This window comes from Oncorhynchus kisutch, unplaced genomic scaffold, assembly GCF_002021735.2.
Source record: "Oncorhynchus kisutch isolate 150728-3 unplaced genomic scaffold, Okis_V2 scaffold2493, whole genome shotgun sequence".
Classification (NCBI taxonomy): Eukaryota; Metazoa; Chordata; class Actinopteri; order Salmoniformes; family Salmonidae; genus Oncorhynchus; species Oncorhynchus kisutch.
In genome coordinates, this window is record NW_022264438.1 from 1 (window position 1) to 25606 (window position 25606).

Genomic DNA, 25606 nt, shown 5'->3' on the forward strand with positions numbered 1-25606 from the left:
CGCTGGTCACCATAGCATCTCCACCTGTAGCACACGCCTCCAGCAGGTATATCTCTCTAGTCACCCCCAAACCAATTCTTTCTTTGGCCGCCTCTCCTTCCAGTTCTCTGCTGCCAATGACTGAACGAAACTACAAAAATCTCTGAAACTGGAAACACCTTATCTCCTCACTAGCTTTAAGCACCAACTGTCAGAGCAGCTCACAGATTACTGCACCTGTACATAGCCCACCTATAATTTAGCCCAAACAACTACCTCTTTCCCAACTGTATTTAATTTTTATTTATTTATTTATTTTGCTCCTTGCACCCCATTATTTTTATTTCTACTTTGCACATTCTTCCATTGCAAAACTACCATTCCAGTATTTTACTTGCTATATTGTATTTACTTGCCATCATGGCCTTTTTTGCCTTTACCTCCCTTCTCACCCTCATTTGCTCACATTGTATATAGACTTGTTTATACTGCATTATTGACTGTATGTTTTTTTTACTCCATGTGTAACTCTGTGTCGTTTTATCTGTCGAACTGCTTTGCTTTATCTTGGCCAGGTCGCAATTGTAAATGAGAACTTGTTCTCAACTTGCCTACCTGGTTAAATAAAGGTAAAATAAAATAAAAAAATTTAAAAAATATGCATATGGAGGTACCAGGCCAGGGCAGTGGCTTTTGTCCCAGGCCAGGCCAGGCCAGGGCAGTGGCTTTTTGGCCTATGGGCCTATGGGCCTTTTTTGGGTTAGGGTTAGAGTTAGGGTAAGGGTTGGAGTTAGGGTTAGGGTAAGGGTTAGAGGGTTAGGGTTAGGGTTAGAGTTAGGGTTTGTGTTATGGGTTGGAGGTTAAGTACCTTATGAAGCCGGTCTTGGGTCGGTGGATGAGGTGCCAGCGGTAGGCAGTGTAGTCCTTCCAGCCCATGTTGTTGGGGTCGTGCCACAGTGTGCGAACCTAAGGACCCACAACACATAGGTTTACTTCAGGGTTAGAGGTGTGTGTCCTGTGTGTACCTGCTGTATGGTGTTTCCTGCATGTACCTACTGTGTGGTGTTTCCTGTGTGTACCTGCTGTGTGTACCCGCTATGTGGTGTTTCCTGTGTGTACCCGTCGTATGGTGTTTCCTGTGTGTACCTGCTGTGTGGTGTTTCCTGTGTGTACCTTCTGTGTGGTGTTTCCTGTGTGTACCTGCTGTGTGGTGTTTCCTGTGTGTACCTGCTGTATGGTGTTTCCTGTGTGTACGTGCTGTGTGGTGTTTGCTGTGTGTACCTGCTGTGTGGTGTTTCCTGTGTGTACCTGCTGTGTGGTGCTTCCTTGTGTACCTGCTGTATAGTGTTTCCTGTGTGTACCTGCTGTATAATGTTTCCTGTGTGTACCTGCTGTGTGCACCTGCTGTGTGGTGTTTCCTGGATGTACCTGCTGTGTGGTGTTTCCTGTGTGTACCTGATGTGTGTACCTGCTGTGTGGTGTTTCCTGTGTGTACCTGCTGTATGGTGTTTCCTGTGTGTACCTGCTGTGTGGTGTTTCCTGTGTGTACCTGCTGTGTGGTGTTTGCTGTGTGTACCTGCTATGTGGTGTTTCCTGTGTGTACCTGCTGTGTAGTGTTTCTTGTGTGTACCTGCTGTACAGTGTTTCCTGTGTGTACCTGCTGTATGTTGTTTCCTGTGTGTACCTGCTGTGTAGAGTTTCCTGTGTGTACCTGCTGTGTGGTGTTTCCTTGTGTACCTGCTGTGTAGTGTTTCCTATGTTACCTGCTGTATAATGTTTCCCGTGTGTACCTGCTGTTTGTACCTGCTGTGTGGTGTTTCCTGTTTGTACCTGCTGTGTACCTTCTGTATTGTGTTTCCTGTGTGTACCTGCTGTGTGGTGTTTCCTGGGTTTACCTGCTGTGTGGTGTTTCCTGTGTGTACCTGCTGTGTGGTGTTTTCTGGGTGTACCTGCTGTGTGGTGTTTCCTGTGTGTACCTGCTGTGTGGTGTTTCCTGTGTGTACCTGCTGTATGGTGTTTCCTGTGTGCCACAGAGCGTTGCGGAGGGCCTCCCCAGGGCCTGAGCTTGAGTTGACCACTTTGAGAGAGACACCAGCGTTCCCAAATGCCCTGGAAGGACTCTTCTCCCAGTAAGCCTGGCTGACCTGGCAGGGTTAGAGGTTAGAAGTTAGGCCTGGCTGACTGTGCAGGGTTACACCTGCTTCTACACCTACATTGCTTGCTGTTTGGGGTTTTAGGCTGGGTTTCTGTACAGCACTTTGAGATATCAGCTGATGTACGAAGGGCTATATAAATAAATTTGATTTGATTTGATTTGGTTAGAAGTTAGAGGTTTGAGGTAAGAGGTCAGGACTGGCTGACCGGGCAGGGTTAGAGGTCAGAGGTCAGTGTGTGTGTTTACTCCTGACTGACCTGTTTCCACATGACAACGTAGAACCGTCTGCTGGACTGGAAGGAGAACACAAACCCTACATAGTCATCATCACGGTCTGTGTTCACGTAGAATGTCCCACTGAAGTCTACCGCACGGAACTCATCAAAACCTGAGAACACACACGCACACGCATTCACAAACGCACATGAAAACTACACAAACACCACCCAGATCAGCGTTAATGCGGCCTTAGGTAAGAGGTTAGGGGTCGTACCCAAGGCGATGCCAGGGTCAGAGTTTGCAGTCTGTAGCAGTTCGGTTCCGTGTCCTCGGACCACCCACAGAGGGTCAGACTGAGTGGTCCCCCGAGGGTCCAACAGAACCGTCTGAAACTTCCTGAAGTCTGTAACTCCAATACCACTGTTCTCTGAGCAAACATCTAGTGCATCTGGTATACTGTCATTATCAAAGTCATCCTTACAAGCATCACCACGACCATCATCTAGAGACAGAGGAGAGACAGACAGGGAGACAGGGAGAGGAGAGAGACAGGGAGAGGAGAGAGAGACAGAGGAGAGAGAGAGGGAGAGGAGAGAGAGAGACAGAGGAGAGGAGAGAGAGACAGGGAGAGAGACAGGGAGAGGAGAGAGAGACAGAGGAGAGAGAGAGAGAGGGAGAGGAGAGAGAGACAGGGAGAGGAGAGAGAGTAATATCATTATCAAAGTAATCTTTACAAGCATCACCACGACCATCATCTAGAGACAGAGGAGAGAGAGAGGTAATATCATTATCAAAGTCATCCTTACAGAGACTGATAACGGTACAAACACACTAATAATGTGGTGTGTGTGTATATGTGTGTGTGTGTGTGTGTGTGTGTGTGTATATGTGGTGTGTGTATATGTGCGTGTTTGTGTGTCAGAGTCACTATTATTTGAATCACAAGCAAGTTTCAAGTCACAAGGTACGAGTCTCAAGTCGAGTCCCAAGTAGAAAGGGTCGAGTCTCGAGTCCAGGCCAAGTCGTGCATTCTAAGAGTAAGTCGAGTCACACATTTTTTCAAGTCGATTAAAAAAATATATACATGCAATGACTTGTTCAACTACAAGTGGAGACCTTGGGACGAGAAGGTTCTATCTTCAAGTGGAGACCTTGGGACGAGAATGTTCTATCTAGAAGTGGAGACCTTGGGACTGGAAGGTTCTATCTACAAGTGGAGACCATGGGACAAGAAGGTTCTATCCACAAGTGGAGACCTTGGGACTAGAAGGTTCTATTTACACGTGGAGACCATGGGACTAGAAGGTTCTATCTCCAAGTGGAGACCATGGGACAAGAAGGTTCTATCCACAAGTGGAGACCATGGGACTAGAAGGTTCTATCCACAAGTGGAGACCTTGGGACTAGAAGGTTCTATCTACATAAACCCATTTGAACTTGGTGCTATATGATTATATCTGCAATTCAATCACTGGCCTGAACAAATACAGATGGACCAATCAGAACATGTCTTTGCCATCTCCCTCTAAGTATGGTGTAGGCTAATCTAGCCAGCAATAATGGTATGCAAGCAGAAAAACACTACACTGTCAGAAATGTTAAAGTAAATGATATTGTCACATTGTTGTTCAGTGATGACAGTAATTTGTCTGATGATCATAATACATTTCTTAAGAAAGAAGAATTCACTACAAAACAGTTCTGAGATGTGAACACTGATGGTCAATATCTAAGAACTATGCAGATAGAACCGTATAGTCATTCCCAAGGTAACAACATTTTCTATTTTTTGAAATAAACAGCGTTTTAAAACCAACATTTTGAGCTGAAAGTCATTCATGTTCCCAGTCAATATCAACTGGGGATATCATGTCACATTGTCAGTTCACTGGAGTCCAGAGCAAGCCTAACCCTACCTGTATGGGTTGGGGTTGGGGTTAGAGTGTTGGGGTTGGGGTTAGGGTTAGAGGGTTAGGGTTAGAGGGTTGGGGTTAGAGGGTTGGGGTTAGGGTTAGAGGGTTGGGGTTAGAGGGTTGGGGTTAGAGGGTTGGGGTTAGAGGGTTGGGGTTAGGGTTAGAGGGTTGGGGTTAGAGGGTTGGGGTTAGAGGATTGGGGTTAGAGGATTGGGGTTAGAGGGTTAGGGTTAGAGGGTTGAGGTTAGGGTTAGAGGGTTGGGGTTAGGGTTAGAGGGTTGGGGTTAGAGGGTTGGGGTTAGGGGGTTGGGGTTAGAGGGTTAGGGTTAGAGGGTTGGGGTTAGGGTTAGAGGGTTATGGTTAGAGGGTTGGGTTAGGGTTAGAGGGTTGGGGTTATGGTTAGAGGGTTGGGATTAGGGTTAGGGTTAGAGTGTTGGGGTTAGGGTTAGAGGGTTGGGATTAGGGTGTTAGAGGGTTGGGGTTAGGGTTAGAGGGTTGGGGTTAGGGTTAGAGGGTTGGGGTTGTGGTTAGGGTTAGAGGGTTGGGGTTAGGGTTAGAGGGTTGGGGTTATGGTTAGAGGGTTGGGTTTAGGGTTGGGGTTAGGTTTAGAGGGTTGGGTTTAGGGTTGAGGTTAGGGTTAGAGGGTTGGGTTTAGGGTTGGGGTTAGCCCTAGCATTCATTCACCCGAATATGTTACATCTTCAGTGAGATGTTCCAGCCATCATTAGACATATAGTCAGTCCCACCACTGAGGAATAGAGTTATAACCCAGCCATCATTAGACATATAGCCAGTCCCACCACTGAGGAATAGAGTTATAACCCAGCCATCATTAGACATATAGCCAGTCCCACCACTGAGGAATAGAGTTATAACCCAGCCATCTGTAGACATATAGCCAGTCCCACCACTGAGGAATAGAGTTATAACCCAGCCATCTGTAGACATATAGCCAGTCCCACCACTGAGGAATAGAGTTATAACCCAGCCATCTGTAGACATATAGCCAGTCCCACCACTGAGGAATAGAGTTATAACCCAGCCATCTGTAGACATATAGCCAGTCCCACCACTGAGGAATAGAGTTATAACCCAGCCATCTGTAGACATATAGCCAGTCCCACCACTGAGGAATAGAGTTATAACCCAGCCATCTGTAGACATATAGCCAGTCCCACCACTGAGGAATAGAGTTATAACCCAGCCATCTGTAGACATATAGCCAGTCCCACCACTGAGGTATAGAGTTATAACCCAGCCATCTGTAGACATATAGCCAGTCCCACCACTGAGGAATAGAGTTATAACCCAGCCATCTGTAGACATATAGCCAGTCCCACCACTGAGGAATAGAGTTATAACCCAGCCATCTGTAGACATATAGCCAGTCCCACCACTGAGGAATAGAGTTATAACCCAGCCATCATTAGACATATAGTCAGTCCCACCACTGAGGAATAGAGTTATAACCCAGCCATCTGTAGACATATAGCCAGTCCCACCACTGAGGAATAGAGTTATAACCCAGCCATCTGTAGACATATAGCCAGTCCCACCACTGAGGAATAGAGTTATAACCCAGCCATCTGTAGACATATAGCCAGTCCCACCACTGAGGAATAGAGTTATAACCCAGCCATCTGTAGACATATAGCCAGTCCCACCACTGAGGAATAGAGTTATAACCCAGCCATCTGTAGACATATAGCCAGTCCCACCACTGAGGAATAGAGTTATAACCCAGCCATCTGTAGACATATAGCCAGTCCCACCACTGAGGAATAGAGTTATAACCCAGCCATCTGTAGACATATAGCCAGTCCCACCACTGAGGAATAGAGTTATAACCCAGCCATCTGTAGACATATAGCCAGTCCCACCACTGAGGAATAGAGTTATAACCCAGCCATCTGTAGACATATAGCCAGTCCCACCACTGAGGAATAGAGTTATAACCCAGCCATCTGTAGACATATAGCCAGTCCCACCACTGAGGAATAGAGTTATAACCCAGCCATCTGTAGACATATAGCCAGTCCCACCACTGAGGAATAGAGTTATAACCCAGCCATCTGTAGACATATAGCCAGTCCCACCACTGAGGAATAGAGTTATAACCCAGCCATCTGTAGACATATAGCCAGTCCCACCACTGAGGTATAGAGTTATAACCCAGCCATCATTAGACATATAGCCAGTCCCACCACTGAGGAATAGAGTTATAACCCAGCCATCTGTAGACATATAGCCAGTCCCACCACTGAGGAATAGAGTTATAACCCAGCCATCATTAGACATATAGCCAGTCCCACCACTGAGGTATAGAGTTATAACCCAGCCATCTGTAGACATATAGCCAGTCCCACCACTGAGGAATAGAGTTATAACCCAGCCATCTGTAGACATATAGCCAGTCCCACCACTGAGGTATAGAGTTATAACCCAGCCATCTGTAGACATATAGCCAGTCCCACCACTGAGGTATAGAGTTATAACCCAGCCATCTGTAGACATATAGCCAGTCCCACCACTGAGGAATAGAGTTATAACCCAGCCATCATTAGACATATAGCCAGTCCCACCACTGAGGTATAGAGTTATAACCCAGCCATCATTAGACATATAGCCAGTCCCACCACTGAGGTATAGAGTTATAACCCAGCCATCATTAGACATATAGCCAGTCCCACCATTGAGGAATAGAGTTATAACCCAGCCATCTGTAGACATATAGCCAGTCCCACCACTGAGGAATAGAGTTATAACCCAGCCATCTGTAGACATATAGTCAGTCCCACCACTGAGGAATAGAGTTATAACCCAGCCATCTGTAGACATATAGCCAGTCCCACCACTGAGGTATAGAGTTATAACCCAGCCATCTGTAGACATATAGCCAGTCCCACCACTGAGGAATAGAGTTATAACCCAGCCATCTGTAGACATATAGCCAGTCCCACCACTGAGGTATAGAGTTATAACCCAGCCATCTGTAGACATATAGCCAGTCCCACCACTGAGGAATAGAGTTATAACCCAGCCATCTGTAGACATATAGCCAGTCCCACCACTGAGGAATAGAGTTATAACCCAGCCATCTGTAGACATATAGCCAGTCCCACCACTGAGGAATAGAGTTATAACCCAGCCATCTGTAGACATATAGCCAGTCCCACCACTGAGGTATAGAGTTATAACCCAGCCATCTGTAGACATATAGCCAGTCCCACCACTGAGGTATAGAGTTATAACCCAGCCATCTGTAGACATATAGCCAGTCCCACCACTGAGGTATAGAGTTATAACCCAGCCATCTGTAGACATATAGCCAGTCCCACCACTGAGGAATAGAGTTATAACCCAGCCATCTGTAGACATATAGCCAGTCCCACCACTGAGGAATAGAGTTATAACCCAGCCATCTGTAGACATATAGCCAGTCCCACCACTGAGGAATAGAGTTATAACCCAGCCATCTGTAGACATATAGCCAGTCCCACCACTGAGGAATAGAGTTATAACCCAGCCATCATTAGACATATAGCCAGTCCCACCACTGAGGAATAGAGTTATAACCCAGCCATCTGTAGACATATAGCCAGTCCCACCACTGAGGAATAGAGTTATAACCCAGCCATCTGTAGACATATAGCCAGTCCCACCACTGAGGTATAGAGTTATAACCCAGCCATCTGTAGACATATAGCCAGTCCCACCACTGAGGAATAGAGTTATAACCCAGCCATCTGTAGACATATAGCCAGTCCCACCACTGAGGTATAGAGTTATAACCCAGCCATCTGTAGACATATAGCCAGTCCCACCACTGAGGAATAGAGTTATAACCCAGCCATCTGTAGACATATAGCCAGTCCCACCACTGAGGAATAGAGTTATAACCCAAACTAGGTCTCGCTGGAATATGATCATGATCAATTAAATCCCCAGAATTGTTCTGGTAAAAGAAAACAGGGGCTTTCTGGTCACTAATCAGGATATGTGAGACTGCCTTTGCGCGCCCATGCTGATGACTGGTGTGTGTGTGTGTGTTTAAAACCAGCTGGAGCGGTCTCCAGTTTGAAAACAGCCGGCGCGGTCTCCAGTTTGAAAACAGCCGGCGCGGTCTCCAGTTCAGCTCAGCAATCTGAACAAAGGAGTAGGGACCTTTTGTGTGTGTGTGCGTGCGTGTGTGCGTGCGTGCGTGCGTGCGTGCGTGTGTGCGTGCGTGTGTGCGTGTGTGCGTGCGCGCGTGTGTGCGTGCGTGCGTGTGTGTGTGCGTGTGTGCGTGTGTGTGTGCGTGTGTGCGTGTGTGTGTGCGTGTGTGCGTGCGTGCGTGTGTGTGTCTGTGTACTGACTGTCTGCGTCTATTTGGTCAGCGTTCGGCACAAGTCGGCAGTTGTCACGGTCATCAGGGATCCCATCGTTGTCATCATCATGGTCGCAGGCGTCGCCAATGCCATCTCTGTCATGGTCAACCTGGTTGCTATTGGCAACGTAGCGACAGTTGTCGAGGGAGTTCTGATGACCGTCCTCATCTATATCCTCATTATCATCACAGTGATCACCAACCAGATCACTGTCTGAATCAGTCTACACAAAAACAGACAAACACACCTGGTTAGCAATACTGCAGTCCAAAAAGGTCCCTACTACTTTGTTCAGATTACTGAGCTGAACTGGAGACCACGGTGTCTGACTTTAAACTGGAGACCACGGTGTCTGACTTTAAACTGGAGACCACGGTGTCTGACTTTAAACTGGAGACCGCGGTGTCTGACTTTAAACTGGAGACCACGGTGTCTGACTTTAAACTGGAGACCGCGGTGTCTGACTTTAAACTGGAAACTACGGTGTCTGACTTTAAACTGGAGACCACGGTGTCTGGCTTTAAACTGGAGACCGTGCCAGCTGGATTTAAACTGGAGACCGCGGTGTCTGGCTCTAAATTGGAGACCGCGCCAGCTGAATTTAAACTGGAGACCGCGCCAGCTGGTTTTAATCTATAGACCATGGTGTCTGGTTTTAATCTGCAGACCACGGTGTCTGGTTTAAATCTATAGACCACGGTGTCGGGTTTTAATCTATAGACCACTTTGTCTGCTTTTAATCTATAGACCATGGTGTCTGGTTTGAATCTGTAGACCACGGTTTCTGGTTTTAATCTATAGACCACGGTGTCGGGTTTTAATCTATAGACCACGGTGTCTGGTTTTAAACTGGAGACCGCGGGGTCTGGTTTTAATCTATAGACCACGGTGTCGGGCTTTAATCTATAGACCACAGTGTCTGGTTTTAATCTATAGGCCATGGTGTTTAGTTTTAATCTATAGGCCACGGTGTCTGGTTTGAATCTATAGACCATGGAGTCTCGTTTTAGTCTATAGACCACGGTGTCTGGTTTTAATCTATAGACCACGGTGTCTGCTTTTAATCTATGGACCACGGTGTCTGGTTTGAATCTGTAGACCACGGTTTCTGGTTTTAATCTATAGACCACGGTGTCCGGTTTTAAACTGGAGACCGCGGTGTCTGGTTTTAATCTATAGGCCATGGTATTTAGTTTTAATCTATAGGCCACGGTGTCTGGTTTGAATCTATAGACCATGGTGTCTCGTTTTAGTCTATAGACCACGGTGTCTGGTTTTTATCTATAGGCCACGGTGTCTGGTTTTAATCTATAGACCACGGTGTCTGGTTTTAATCTGTAGACCACGGTGTCTGGTTTTAATCTATAGACCACGGTGTCTGGTTTTTATCTATAGGCCACGGTGTCTGGTTTGAATCTTTAGACCACGGTGTCTGGTTTTAATCTGTAGACCACAGTGTCTGGTTTTAATCTGTAGACCATGGTGTCTGGTTTTAATCTTTAGACCATGGTTCTGGTTTTAATCTGTAGACCATGGTGTCTGGTTTTAATCTGTAGACCACGGTGTCTGGTTTTAATCTGTAGACCACGGTGTCTAGTTTTAATCTATAGACCATGGTGTTTGGTTTTTAATGTGTGTGTTGTGTACATTCAACGGTGTCTGTTTACCTGTGTGTGTGTGTGTGTGTGTGTGTGTGTGTGTGTGTGTGTGTGTGTGTGTGTGTGTGTGTGCGTGCGTACCTGTGTAGGGTTGTGCACGAAAGGACAGTTGTCACATTGGTCCCCCACTCCGTCCAGGTCTGTATCTCTCTGCTCAGTGTTATACAGCAAGGGACAGTTATCATGCTCGTTCAGCATCTCTACACAAACACACAGACAAACACACACACATCTACCATGTGAAGGAATGGGTTAGGGTGAGACTAAAGCTACATGAGTCATTTCCTTGTTGTTTGTTGTGTATGTCTGTATGCTTTAGGACCAGAAGGGACACACACACACACACACACACTGTAATCAGTTACCAATATATTGTAATCAAATTACAGATACTTTTGAAAAATGACATGAATACTTTTAGAATTACTTTTAATTTCAGAAATAATTTTTGCACCAAAAAAAATACATTGACACCTTTCTGTTTTCTCAATGACATTCAATTCAGCTCTGAAAAAAGTTGCAAGTTAAAGTTTGTTCCACCTGAGCGAGTCTGACCACAGGTCACCAATCAGAGACCACTATGATGACACCAAATGATGACCACCAATCAGAGACCACTATGATGACACCAAATGATGACCACAGGTCAGACACCACTATGATGACACCAAATGATGACCACCAATCAGAGACCACTATGATGACACCAAATGATGACCACAGGTCAGACACCACTATGATGACACCAAATGATGACCACAGGTCAGACACCACTAAGATGACACCAAATGATGACCACCAATCAGAGACCACTATGATGACACCAAATGATGACCACATTTCAGACACCACTATGATGACACCAAATGATGACCACAGGTCAGAAACCACTATGATGACACCAAACGATGACCACCAATCAGAGACCATTATGATGACACCAAATGATGACCACAGGTCAGACACCACTGGGATGACACCAAATGATGACCACCAATCAGAGACCATTATGATGACACCAAATGATGACCACAGGTCAGACACCACTGTGATGACACCAAATGATGACCACCAATCAGAGACCACTATGATGACACCAAATGACGACCCCATGTCAGACACCACTATGATGACACCAATGATGACCACCAATCAGAGACCACTATGATGACACCAAATGCATTTGGTGGATCCCTTGTGTCTTCATCTACTCCTGTTAAGGGGGAAGTATCCAAAAGTAACTGAAAGTAATAAGATTAAGTTTAGTGAGGTTGGGTAATCTAAAGTTATTTTACAGATGACAATTTTGGACTGGTAACTTCTAACAAATAACATTTAGAAAGTAACCTACCCAACCCTGCACACACACACACACACACACACACACACACACACACACACACACACACACACACACACACACACACACACACACACACACACACACACACACACACACACACACACACACACACACACACACAAACACAAACAAACCGTCTCCATCCATGTCGATACTGCAGGCGTCTCCCTCTCCGTTGCTGTCTGTATCAGTCTGTAAAGGGTTGGGGGTGAAGGGACAGTTATCACAGCGGTCTCCAACTCCATCTCTGTCAGAGTCAAACTGATGGGGGTTGTAGTGTCCAGGGCAGTTATCCTAGGGAGCATACACACAATGGAATAAACACACACACAGAAACACACACACAAAGCCTCACCCTCACCCTCTCATCTAAGACATTGTCGTTGTCGTCATCAGGGTCACAGGCATCTCCAAGGCGATCATTGTCAAGGTCTTCCTGTCCGGAGTTTGGCAGGGCGGGGCAGTTATCCTGTTAGGCAATCACAATACAGCTCAGTTATTATATATTCAATCAAATCAATCAAATGTTATTGTAGGGGTTCTGGGCTTGACTAACTGTTCCATAATCTGTCTATTTTACATGGCCGTAAGTAGCAGTGAGCCCAGCATGGTGTTAGACACACGTACAGCGGCTTGCAAAAGTATTCACCCCCCTTGGCATTTTTCCTATTTTGTTGCCTTACAACCTGGAATTAAAATGGATTTTGGGGGGGTTTGTATCATTTGATTTACACATGCCTACCACTTTGAAGATGCACACTATTTCTCATTGTGAAACAGACAAGAAATAAGACAAAAAAACTGAAAACTTGAGCGTGCATAACTATTCACCCCCCCCAAAGTCAATACTTTGTAGAGCCACTTTTTGCAGCAATTACAGCTGCAAGTCTCTTGGGGTATGTCTCTATAAGCTTGGCACATCTAGCCACTGGGATTTTTGCCCACTCTTCAAGACCAATCTACTCCAGCTCCTTCAAGTTGGATGGGTTCCACTGGTATACAGGAATCTTTAAGTCATGCCACAGCTTCTCAATTGGATTGAGGTCTGGGCTTTTAAACGTTTCCCCTTAAACCATGTGTTGTGTTGCTTTAGCAGTATGCTTAGGGTCATTGTCTTGCTGGAAGGTGAACCTCCGTCCCAGTCTCAAATCTCTGGAAGACTGAAACAGGTTTCCCTCAAGAATTTCCCTGTATTTAGCGCCATCAATCATTCCTTCAATTCTGACCAGTTTCTCAGTCCCTGCCGATGAAAAACACCCCCACAGCATGATGCTGCCACTACCATGCTTCACTGTGGGGATGGTGTTCTCGGGGCGATAAGAGGTGTTTGTTTTGCCCCAGACATAGCGTTTTCCTTGATGGCCAAAAAAGCTAAATTTTAGTCTCATCTGACGTGAGTACCTTCTTCCATATGTTTGGGGAGTCTCTCACATGCCTTTTGGCGAACACCAAATGTGTTTGCTTACTTCTTTAAACAATGGCTTTTTTCTGGACACTCTTCTGTAAAGCCCAGCTCTGGGGAGTGTACGGCTTAAAGTGGTCCTACGGACAGATACTCCAGTCTCCGCTGTGGAGCTTTGCAGATCCATCAGGGTTATCTTTGGTCTCTTTGTTGCCTCTCTGTTTAATGCCCGCCCTCCTTGCCTGGTCCGTGAGTTTTGGAGGACGGCCCTCTCTTGGCAGGTTTGTTGTTGTGCCATATGCTTTCCATTCTTTAATAATGGATTAATGGTGCTCAGTGGGATGTTCAAAGTTTCTGATATTTTTTTATACCCCAACCCTGATCTGTACATCTCCACAACGTTGTCCCTGACCTGTTTGGTGAGCTCCTTGGTCTTCATGGTGTCACTTGCTTGGTGGTGCCCCTTGTTTAGTGGTGTTGCAGACTCTGGGGCATTTCAGAACAGGTGTATATATACTGAGATCATGTGACAGTTAGATTGCACACAGGTGGACTTTATTTAACTAGTTATGTGACATCTGAAGGTATTTGGTTGCACCAGATTTGATTTAGGGGCTTCATAGCAAAGGGGGTGAATACATATGCACGCACCACTTTTTTTATTTTTATGTTCTGGAACCAAGTAATATTTTTCACTTCACCATTTTGGACTATTTTGTGTAGGTCCATTCCATGAAATCCAAATACATTTAAATTACAGGTTGTAATGCAACAACATAGTAAAAATGCCAAGGGGGTGAATACTTTTGCAAGGCACTGTACCTAGGAGACAGCTAACCCTGGTTCATGGATAGCTGGGAGACAGCTAACCATGGTCCAGGGATAGCTAGGAGACAGCTAACCATGGTCCAGGAATAGCTAGGAGACAGCTAACCATGGTCCAGGGATAGCTAGGAGACAGCTAACCACGGTCCAGGAATAGCTAGGAGACAGCTAACCACGGTCCAGGAATAGCTAGGAGACAGCTAACCACGTTCCAGGGATAGCTAGGAGAAGGCTAACCACGGTCCAGGGATAGCTAGGAGACAGCTAACCACGGTCAAGGGATAGCTAGGAGACAGCTAACCACGGTCCAGGGATAGCTAGGAGACAGCTAACCACGGTCCAGGGATAGCTAGGAGACAGCTAACCACGGTCCAGGAATAGCTAGGAGACAGCTAACCACGGTCGAGGGATAGCTAGGAGACAGCTAACCACGGTCCAGGAATAGCTAGGAGACAGCTAACCACGGTCCAGGAATAGCTAGGAGACAGCTAACCACGGTCCAGGAATAGCTAGGAGACAGCTAACCACGGTCCAGGGATAGCTAGGAGACAGCTAACCACGGTCAAGGGATAGCTAGGAGACAGCTAACCACGGTCCAGGGATAGCTAGGAGACAGCTAACCACGGTCCAGGGATAGCTAGGAGACAGCTAACCACGGTCCAGGGATAGCTAGGAGACAGCTAACCACGGTCCAGGGATAGCTAGGAGACAGCTAACCACGGTCCAGGGATAGCTAGGAGACAGCTAACCACGGTCCAGGGATAGCTAGGAGACAGCTAACCACGGTCCAGGGATAGCTAGGAGACAGCTAACCACGGTCCAGGGATAGCTAGGAGACAGCTAACCACGGTCCAGGGATAGCTAGGAGACAGCTAACCACGGTCCAGGGATAGCTAGGAGACAGCTAACCACGGTCCAGGGATAGCTAGGAGACAGCTAACCACGGTCCAGGGATAGCTAGGAGACAGCTAACCACGGTCCAGGGATAGCTAGGAGACAGCTAACCACGGTCCAGGGATAGCTAGGAGACAGCTAACCACGGTCCAGGGATAGCTAGGAGACAGCTAACCACGGTCCAGGGATAGCTAGGAGACAGCTAACCACGGTCCAGGGATAGCTAGGAGACAGCTAACCACGGTCCAGGGATAGCTAGGAGACAGCTAACCACGGTCCAGGGATAGCTAGGAGACAGCTAACCACGGTCCAGGGATAGCTAGGAGACAGCTAACCACGGTCCAGGGATAGCTAGGAGACAGCTAACCACGGTCCAGGGATAGCTAGGAGACAGCTAACCACGGTCCAGGGATAGCTAGGAGACAGCTAACCACGGTCCAGGGATAGCTAGGAGACAGCTAACCACGGTCCAGGGATAGCTAGGAGACAGCTAACCACGGTCCAGGGATAGCTAGGAGACAGCTAACCACGGTCCAGGGATAGCTAGGAGACAGCTAACCACGGTCCAGGGATAGCTAGGAGACAGCTAACCACGGTCCAGGGATAGCTAGGAGACAGCTAACCACGGTCCAGGGATAGCTAGGAGACAGCTAACCACGGTCCAGGGATAGCTAGGAGACAGCTAACCACGGTCCAGGGATAGCTAGGAGACAGCTAACCACGGTCCAGGGATAGCTAGGAGACAGCTAACCACGGTCCAGGGATAGCTAGGAGACAGCTAACCACGGTCCAGGGATAGCTAGGAGACAGCTAACCACGGTCCAGGGATAGCTAGGAGACAGCTAACCACGGTCCAGGGATAGCTAGGAGACAGCTAACCACGGTCCAGGGATAGCTAGGAGACAGCTAACCACGGTCCAGGGATAGCTAGGAGACAGCTAACCACGGTCCAGGGATAGCTAGGAGACAGCTAACCACGGTCCAGGGATAGCTAGGAGACAGCTAACCACGGTCCAGGGATAGCTAGGAGACAGCTAACCACGGTCCAGGGATAGCTAGGAGACAGCTAACCACGGTCCAGGGATAGCTAGGAGACAGCTAACCACGGTCCAGGTATAGCTAGGAGACAGCTAACCACGGTCCAGGTATAGCTAGGAGACAGCTAACCACGGTCCAGGGATAGCTAGGAGACAGCTAACCACGGTCCAGGGATAGCTAGGAGACAGCTAACCACGGTCCAGGGATAGCTAGGAGACAGCTAACCACGGTCCAGGGATAGCTAGGAGACAGCTAACCACGGTCCAGGGATAGCTAGGAGACAGCTAACCACGGTCCAGGGATAGCTAGGCCAGTCCAATAATAATAATAATAATAATAATAATGCATACAAAAGCCAATCCCATTCTCTCACACCTGTGACCAATTACTGACTGTCCCTCTCAGCACCTGGCCTAGTGTATGCTGCTCCCCAGTGGTGGGACGTGGAAGTGTTCTGTCTATCTGTACACACATCCGCCATCCCCGTCCACAACGGCCTAGTAAACTCCAAACCTACTTGATGGTAATAGTGCTCACTGTTGCCGCTAGTGGCAGGTTTAAAAGGTATCCCCCTACATCCTCGGTACATAGACAGATGTCCTATTTCGAAGTGAATCTTAAGCGTATACAGTTGTGTGTGTGTATGAGTTATGTGTGTGTGTGTGTGTATATGAGTTATGTGTGTGTGTGTGTGTGTATGAGTTATGTGTGTGTGTGTGTGTATATGAGTTATGTGTGTGTGTGTGTGTATGAGTTATGTGTGTGTGTGTGTGTGTGTGTGAGTTATGTATGTGTGTGTGTGTGTGTATATGAGTTATGTGTGTGTGTGTGTATATGAGTTATGTGTGTGTGTGTGTGTATATGAGTTATGTGTGTGTGTGTATATGAGTTATGTGTGTGTGTGTATATGAGTTATGTGTGTGTGTGTGTATATGAGTTATGTATGTGTGTATGTGTGTATGAGTTATGTGTGTGTGTGTGTATGTGAGTTATGTATGTGTGTGTATGTGTGTATGAGTTATGTATGTGTGTGTGTGTATGAGTTATGTGTGTGTGTGTGTATATGAGTTATGTATGTGTGTGTTTGTGTGTATGAGTTATGTGTGTGTGTGTGTATGTGAGTTATGTATGTGTGTGTTTGTGTGTATGAGTTATGTGTGTGTATGTGTGTTTTTTAATTTTTATTTTACCTTTATTTAACTTGGCAAGTCAGTTAAGAACAAATTCTTATTTTCAATGACGGCCTAGGAACAGCGGGTTAACTGCCTGTTCAGGGGCAGAACAACAGATTTGTACCTTGTCAGCTCAGGGATTCAAACTTGGAACCTTTCGATTACTAGTCCAACGCTCTAACCACTAGTGTACCCTGTGTGTGTGTGTGTGTGTGTGTGTGTGTGTGTGTGTGTGTGTGTGTGTGTGTGTGTGTGTGTGTGTGTGTGTGTGTGTGTGTGTGTGTGTGTGTGTGTGTGTGATGCATTATGTGTGTGTGTATGTGAGAGTGTGTGAATGAGTGATACGTTATGTGTGTGTGCCTGGGTGTGTGCCTAAGTATGTGTTAGTGTGTACCTGTAGACAGTGGTAGGTTGTGTTGTGGTGGCAGGGAAGGATATGATTGGGCCAGCCATCTAGGTCAGAATCTTCAGTACACAGGAAGCCGTCCCCAGCGAAGCCAACACCACACACACACCGATACACAGTTTCAGACGCCACGCCCAGGTACACACACTCCGCATGCTGACTGCAACGGTGTGTATTATCTTTACAGGGGTTGTGGGGCTCACAGACCTAAACACAGAAACACACTTATAATTACAACACACACTTACAGTCAAAACACACACACACACACACACCACCCCACCCCACACTACCCCACACCACACACCACACCACCCCACACCACACCACCACACTCCACACACCACACCACCCCACACCACACACCACACACCACACACCACACCACCCCACACCACACTCCACACCACCACACTCCACACCACCCCACACTCCACACCACCCCACACCACACACCACACACCACACACCACACACCACACACCACACCACCCCACACCACACTCCACACCACCACACTCCACACCACCCCACACTCCACACCACCACACTCCACACACCACACCACACACCACCCCACCCCACACCACACTCCACACCACCACACCACACTCCACACCACAACACCCCACACACCACACACCACCCCACACCACACCACCACACTCCACACCACCCCACATCACCCCACACCACACCACCCCATACCACACCACCCCATACCACACCACCACACACCACACTCCACACCATACCACCCCACCCCATACCATACCACTACACACACCACACCACACACACCATACCACTACACACACCACACCACACCACACACCACTCCACACCACCACACTCCACACCACCACACCACCACTCACCACACCACCCCACACCACACACCCCACACACCACACCACCACACACCACACCACCCCATCCCACACCACACACACCACACCACACACCACACCACACCATACTACTACACACACCACACCCCACACCACCCCACACACCCCACACCACACCACACACACCACACCACACTCCTCACCACACACCACACCACACACACCACATCACACTCCACACCACACCACACACCACACCACCACACACACCAAACCACACTCCACACCAAACCACCACACCACACACCACCCCACACCACACACACCCCCACACTCCACACCACCACACACACCACACCACACCACATCATACCACACCCCACATCACACACACTCCACACCACACCACAGCACACACCACACACACCACACCCCACACTACACCACACACCACACCACACCACACACCACCACTGGCCTGTTTTGTGTTGTTGGCGTCTTCCAGTCCGAGACCGTAGGGTTGGTTGCCGTGATATCGGGGGGGGCAGGGGTGACAGTGGAACCCTGGGTCTGTGTTCACACACTCGGTCACACACACACCCTGCAACATACACTACAGGAGAGAGGTTACACACACCCTGCAACACAGACTGCAGGAGACAGGTTACACACACACACTGCAACACACACTACAGGACAGGAGAGAGGTTACACACACACCCTACAACACACACTGTAGGAGAGAGGTTACACACCCTGCAACACACACTGCAGGACAGGAGAGAGGTTACACAGACCCTGCAACACACACTACAGGAGAGAGGTTACACACACACCCTGCAACACACATTGTAGGAGAGAGGTTACACACACACACCCTGCAACACACATTGTAGGACAGGAGAGAGGCTACACACACCCTGCAACACACACTACAGGAGAGAGGTTACACACACCCTGCAACACACACTACAGGAGAGAGGTTACACACCCTGCAACACACACTGTAGGACAGGAGAGAGGTTACACACACCCTGCAACACACACTACAGGAGAGAGGAAACACACACCCTGCAACACACACTACAGGAGAAAGGTCACACACACCCTGCAACACACACTAGAGGACAGGAGAGAGGTTTCACACACCTGGCAACACACACTACACACACAGAGATAGAGGTTGTGTGTGTGTGTGTGTGTGTGTGTGTGTGTGTGTGTGTGTGTGTGTGTGTGTGTGTGTGTGTGTGTGTGTGTGTGTGTGTGTGTGTGTGTGTGTATTTACTTCATCCTGGTCTTCACAGACAGAGCCATTTCCATGGTAACCCAGTGGACAGGGCCCACATTCCCATGAGCCATCAGTCTCAGAGTGGCAGGAGACCCCAGGGAAGCAGGGCCTAGAAAGACAGCTGTCTACACAGAGAGAGAGAGAGGAAGGCCAAAGAGTATGATTGGTAGAATTGACTATAAAATGTTAAAACAGACAAGAGCGCTCCAGTGGTAGTGGACACAAACAATGACAGAAATATAATTGAGTTCCATAATAACCAACTCTGGACAGGTACATCACCCTTGTCTTATTCAGCCCTAATATATTCAACAATCAATCCCTAATATTCATACGGCAATAACTTCTACACAATAGAAAACACAGTAGGATTTTTCTCCCACATACTGTAGGCATACTCCTCTCTTTTCACACATGCTACTATTTAGAGATTATTTTCATTGAGAACTTGAAACCGACCATGGAGGTTATGAATTTCAAGTTATTTTTGAAGACTATTCCAAAGAATGGCAGGTGAGTACAAAAAGGTATCTTTTGGCATACCACTCTTAAATCTAAAAGGAACAGTGTTGGTTTCATTCCTTCTAGTGGAATAGTTATTGTTATCCCTGACCAAGTTAAAGTTGTTTCAAGGTGCTTGGGGACCATACTGTGGACAATCTGATGAACAAGACAAACCTTGATCTGACAGAGGCTCCTCCACTTTGAGGAGGAGAGAGACTGACAGAGACTCCATTTGAGGAGGAGAGAGACTGACAGAGACTCCTCCACTTTGAGGAGGAGAGAGACTGACAGAGACTCCTCCACTTTGAGGAGGAGAGAGACTGACAGAGACTCCTCCACTTTGAGGAGGAGAGAGACTGACAGAGACTCCTCCACTTTGAGGAGGAGAGAGACTGACAGAGACTCCTCCACTTTGAGGAGGAGAGACTGACAGAGACTCCTCCACTTTGAGGAGGAGAGAGACTGACAGAGACTCCTCCACTTTGAGGAGGAGAGAGACTGACAGAGACTTCTCCACTTTGAGGAGGAGAGAGACCGACTGAGACTCCTCCACTTTGAGGAGGAGAGAGACTGACAGAGACTCCTCCACTTTGAGGAGGAGAGAGACTGACAGATACTCCTCCACTTTGAGGAGGAGAGAGACTGACAGAGACTCCTCCACTTTGAGGAGGAGAGAGACTGACAGAGACGCCTCCACTTTGAGGAGGAGAGACTGACAGAGACTCCTCCACTTTGAGGAGGAGAGAGACTGACAGAGACTCCTCCACTTTGAGGAGGAGAGCGACTGACAGAGACTCCTCCACTTTGAGGAGGAGAGAGACTGACAGAGACTCCTCCACTTTGAGGAGGAGAGAGACTGACAGAGACTCCTCCACTTTGAGGAGGAGAGAGACTGACATAGACTCCTCCACTTTGAGGAGGAGAGCGACTGACAGAGACTCCTCCACTTTGAGGAGGAGAGAGACTGACAGAGACTCCTCCACTTTGAGGAGGATAGAGACTGACAGAGACTCCTCCACTTTGAGGAGGAGAGAGACTGACTGAGACTCCTCCACTTTGAGGAGGAGAGACTGACAGAGACTCCTCCACTTTGAGGAGGAGAGAGACTGACAGAGACTCCTCCACTTTGAGGAGGAGAGAGACTGACAGAGACTCCTCCACTTTGAGGAGGAGAGAGACTGACAGAGACTCCTCCACTTTGAGGAGGAGAGACTGACAGAGACTCCTCCACTTTGAGGAGGAGAGAGACTGACATAGACTCCTCCACTTTGAGGAGGAGAGCGACTGACAGAGACTCCTCCACTTTGAGGAGGAGAGAGACTGACAGAGACTCCTCCACTTTGAGGAGGATAGAGACTGACAGAGACTCCTCCACTTTGAGGAGGAGAGAGACTGACTGAGACTCCTCCACTTTGAGGAGGAGAGACTGACAGAGACTCCTCCACTTTGAGGAGGAGAGAGACTGACATAGACTCCTCCACTTTGAGGAGGAGAGAGACTGACTGAGACTCCTCCACTTTGAGGAGGAGAGAGACTGACAGAGACGCCTCCACTTTGAGGAGGAGAGGGTGACAGAGACTCCTCCACTTTGAGGAGGAGAGAGACTGACAGAGACACCTCCACTTTGAGGAGGAGAGAGACTGACAGAGACTCCTCCACTTTGAGGAGGAGAGAGACTGACAGAGACTCCTCCACTTTGAGGAGGAGAGAGACTGACAGAGACTCCTCCACTTTGAGGAGGAGAGACTGACAGAGACTCCTCCACTTTGAGGAGGAGGCTTTCAAAGTGCAAATGGTCAAGATGGGTATGTACTGGAAGTCTAAGAACAATACTAACTAATTAGTTCTGAGATGTCTGCAGTTTGTTTTTAATAATCTTGGGGGCACTATTGTACCAGGAAGAGCATGCATAAAGTGGCACTGAACAAGAGCCCCTGCCAATGCCACCATTGAGATGTATCTGTATTGTTTGTTTTACCTCTATGAATAAATTATTACACTGGATTAGTGATTTAACTACTTGGATGGCTCACATTTAGCCTCCAGCTAAATCAAGACCAAGGTACTTATTGTTGGAGCCAAAGCACAGAGAGAGAATCTGGACGCACATTTAAATTCACGGATAATAAAGATAAAACACCAGGTAAAAACCTAGGTGTTATTTTACATTCTGAACTACATTTCCAATCACACATTAGGAATGTGACCAACATAGCTTTTTTACCACATTGCCAAGGTGCGGCCATTTCTCTCTCAGACTGATACAAGGACACTCATCCATGCTTTTATTACAGCAGGCTTGACTACTGTAATGCTCTTCTGTCTTGTCTGCCCAGGAAGCCATTGGTCAACTGCAAAACATACAGAATGCTGCAGCACGGGTACTGACCAAGACCAGACGGAGAGCACACATTACACCGGTTAGGTCTCTGCACTGGCTGCCTGTGAGTTTTAGAAATCATTTTAATATTCCACTATAGGTTTAAAATCAAACCACGACTGTGCACCCCAATACAGACATGCTTCTAAGTTATGTATCCAGTAGGTCCCTCAGGTCCTCTGGCACTGGCCTATTAACTATCCCAAAGCCTAGAACCAAGAGGCATGGAGAGGCAGCCTTTAGTTACTATGCCCCCACCCTCTGGAACAGCCTGCCAGAGAACCTGAGGGGGACTAAGAGGCATGGAGAGGCAGCCTTTAGTTACTATGCCTCCACCCTCTGGAATAGCCTGCCAGAGAACCTGAGGGGGACCAAGAGGCATGGAGAGGCAGCCTTTAGTTACTATGCCCCCACCCTCTGGAACAGCCTGCCAGAGAACCTGAGGGGGACCAAGAGGCATGGAGAGGCAGCCTTTAGTTACTATGCCTCCACCCTCTGGAATAGCCTGCCAGAGAACCTGAGGGGGACCAAGAGGCATGGAGAGGCAGCCTTAGTTACCCTGCCTCCACCCTCTGGAACAGCCTGCCAGAGAACCTGAGGGGGACCAAGAGGCATGGAGAGGCAGCCTTTAGTTACTATGCCCCCACCCTCTGGAATAGCCTGCCAGAGAACCTGAGGGGGATCAAGAGGCATGGAGAGGCAGCCTTTAGTTACTATGCCCCCACCCTCTGGAATAGCCTGCCAGAGAACCTGAGGGGGACCAAGAGGCATGGAGAGGCAGCCTTTAGTTACTATGCCCCCACCCTCTGGAATAGCCTGCCAGAGAACCTGAGGGGGACCAAGAGGCATGGAGAGGCAGCCTTTAGTTACTATGCCCCCACCCTCTGGAATAGCCTGCCAGAGAACCTGACCGGGACCGAAACTGTGGAAACTGTGGAGATCTTAAAATACACATTTTTGACTTTGCTTTTCCTCAGGGTGCTTTTTAGTCGTTCAGTTTTTATTGTCGTTCAGCCTCTGAGAATACCGAATACGGTGACTGAGTAACGAATAATAACGAATACAGTGACTGACTATTAAAACCTACCCAAACCAGAAACCGTGGATAGACGGCGGCATTCTCGCAAAAGTGAAAGCACGAACCACCACATTTAAACCATAGAAAGGTGACTGGGAATATGGCAGAATACAAACAGTGTAGTTATTCCCTACGTAAGAAAATAAAACATGTCAAATGTCAGTTCAGAGACAAAGTGGAATTGCAATTCAACGGCTCAGATACGAGATGTATGTGGCAGGGTCTACAGACAATCACAGACTACAAAGGGAAAACCTGCCACGTCGGACACCGACGTCTTGCTTCCGGACAAGATAAACACCTTCTTCGCCCGATTTGAGGATAACACAGTGCCACCGACCGCTACCAAATACTGTGGGCTCTCCTTCACCGTGGCCGATGTGAGTAAGACGTTTAAGCGTGTTAACACTCGCATGGCTGCCGGCCCAGACGGCATCCATAGCCGCGTCCTCAAAGCATGCGCAGACCAGCTGGCTGGAGTGTTTACGGGCATATTCAATCAATCCCTATCCGTGTCTGCTGTACCCACTTGCTTCAAGATGTCCACCATTGTTCCTGTACCCAAGAAAGCAAAGGTAACTGAACTAAATGTCTATCGCCCCGTAGCACTCACTTCTGTCATCATGAAGTGCTTTGAGAGGCCAGTTAAGGATCATATCACCTCTACCTTACCTGACACCCTAGACCCACTTCAATTTACTTAGATCCACAGACGATGCAATCGCCATCGCACTGCACACTGACCTATCCCATCTGGACAAGAGGAACAAGAGGAATACCTATGTATAATGCTGTTCAATGACTATAGCTCAGCATTCAACACCATAGTACCCTCCAAGCTCATCCTTAAGCTCATGGTCCTAGGTCTGAACCCTGCCCAGTTGGTCCTGGACTTCTGACTGTCCGCCCCAGGTGGGGAAGGTAGGGAACAACAACTCCACTTTGCGGAACCTAAACACAGGGACCTCGCAAGAGTGCGTGCTCAGCCCCTTCCTGTACTCTCTGTTCACCCATGGCTGCGTGGCCACACACGCCTCCAACCCAATCATCAAGTTTGCAGATGACACAACAGTAGTGGGCTTGATTACCCAGAATGACGAGACAGCCTACAGAGAGGAGGTGAGGGCACTCGGAGTGTGGTGTCAGGAAAACAACCTCCCACCAAACATCCACAAAACAAAGCAGCTGATTGTGGAATTCAGGAAACAACAGAGGGAGCAGCCCCCTATCCACATCGACGGGACTACAGTGGACAAGGTGGAAAGCTTCAAGTTCCTCGGCGTACACATCACTGACAACCTGAAATGGTCCACCCACACAGACAGTGTGGTGAAGTAGGCGCAAAAGCGCCTCTTAAACCTCAGGAGGCTGAAGAAATTTGCCTTGGCCACTAAAACCCTCGTAAACTTCTACACATGCACAATTGAGAGCATCCTGTCGGGCTGTATCACCGCCTGGTACGGCAACTGCAACGCCCGCAACCGCAGGGCTCTCCAGAGGGGGGTGTAGTCTGCCCAACGCATCACCGGGGGCAAACTACCTGCCCTCCAGGACACCTACACCACCCGATGTCACAAGAAGGCCAAAAATATCATCAAGGACATCAACCACCCGAGCCACTGCCTGTTCACCCAGCTATGATCCATAAGGCGAGGTCAGTACAGGTGCAGAGACTGAAAAACAGCTTCTCTCTCAAGGCCATCAGACTGTTCAATAGCCATCACTAGCACATTCGAGGCTGCTGCATATATACATAGACTTGGAATCACTTTAATAATGGAACACTAGTCACTTCAATTATGTTTCAATAATGTTTACATACAATCAATCAATCAAATGTATTTATAAAACCCTTCTTACATCTTACATACAGCTTTACATCTTATACGTATGTACTGTATTCTATTCTACTGTATTTTAGTCAATGCCACTCCGACATTGCTCGTCCTAATATTTCAATATTTCTTAACTCTATTCTTTTACCTTTGGATTTGTGTGTATTGCTGTGAATTGTTAGATATTACTGCACTGTTGGAGCTAGGAACACAAGCATTTAGTTAGATATTACTTCTCTGTTGGAACTAGGAACACAAGCATTTAGTTAGATATTACTG

At 47.8% G+C, this 25606-nt stretch overlaps 1 protein-coding gene across 1 annotated transcript; it reads right to left on the bottom strand.

Moving 5' to 3' along the window:
* Nucleotides 1-700: 700 nt before the first annotated feature.
* LOC109876463 (thrombospondin-2-like) lies at nt 701-19631 on the bottom strand. The gene is made up of 11 exons (XM_031819723.1): nt 19528-19631; nt 18721-18855; nt 17380-17598; nt 12016-12123; nt 11789-11846; nt 10373-10491; nt 8622-8856; nt 2628-2855; nt 2392-2522; nt 1983-2123; nt 701-945 (listed from the first exon to the last, which is right to left on the bottom strand). The coding sequence occupies exons 2-11, from the start codon at nt 18850-18852 to the stop codon at nt 826-828; spliced, it is 1491 nt and encodes a 496-aa protein (XP_031675583.1). The 5' UTR covers nt 18853-18855; nt 19528-19631; the 3' UTR covers nt 701-825.
* Nucleotides 19632-25606: the final 5975 nt, after the last annotated feature.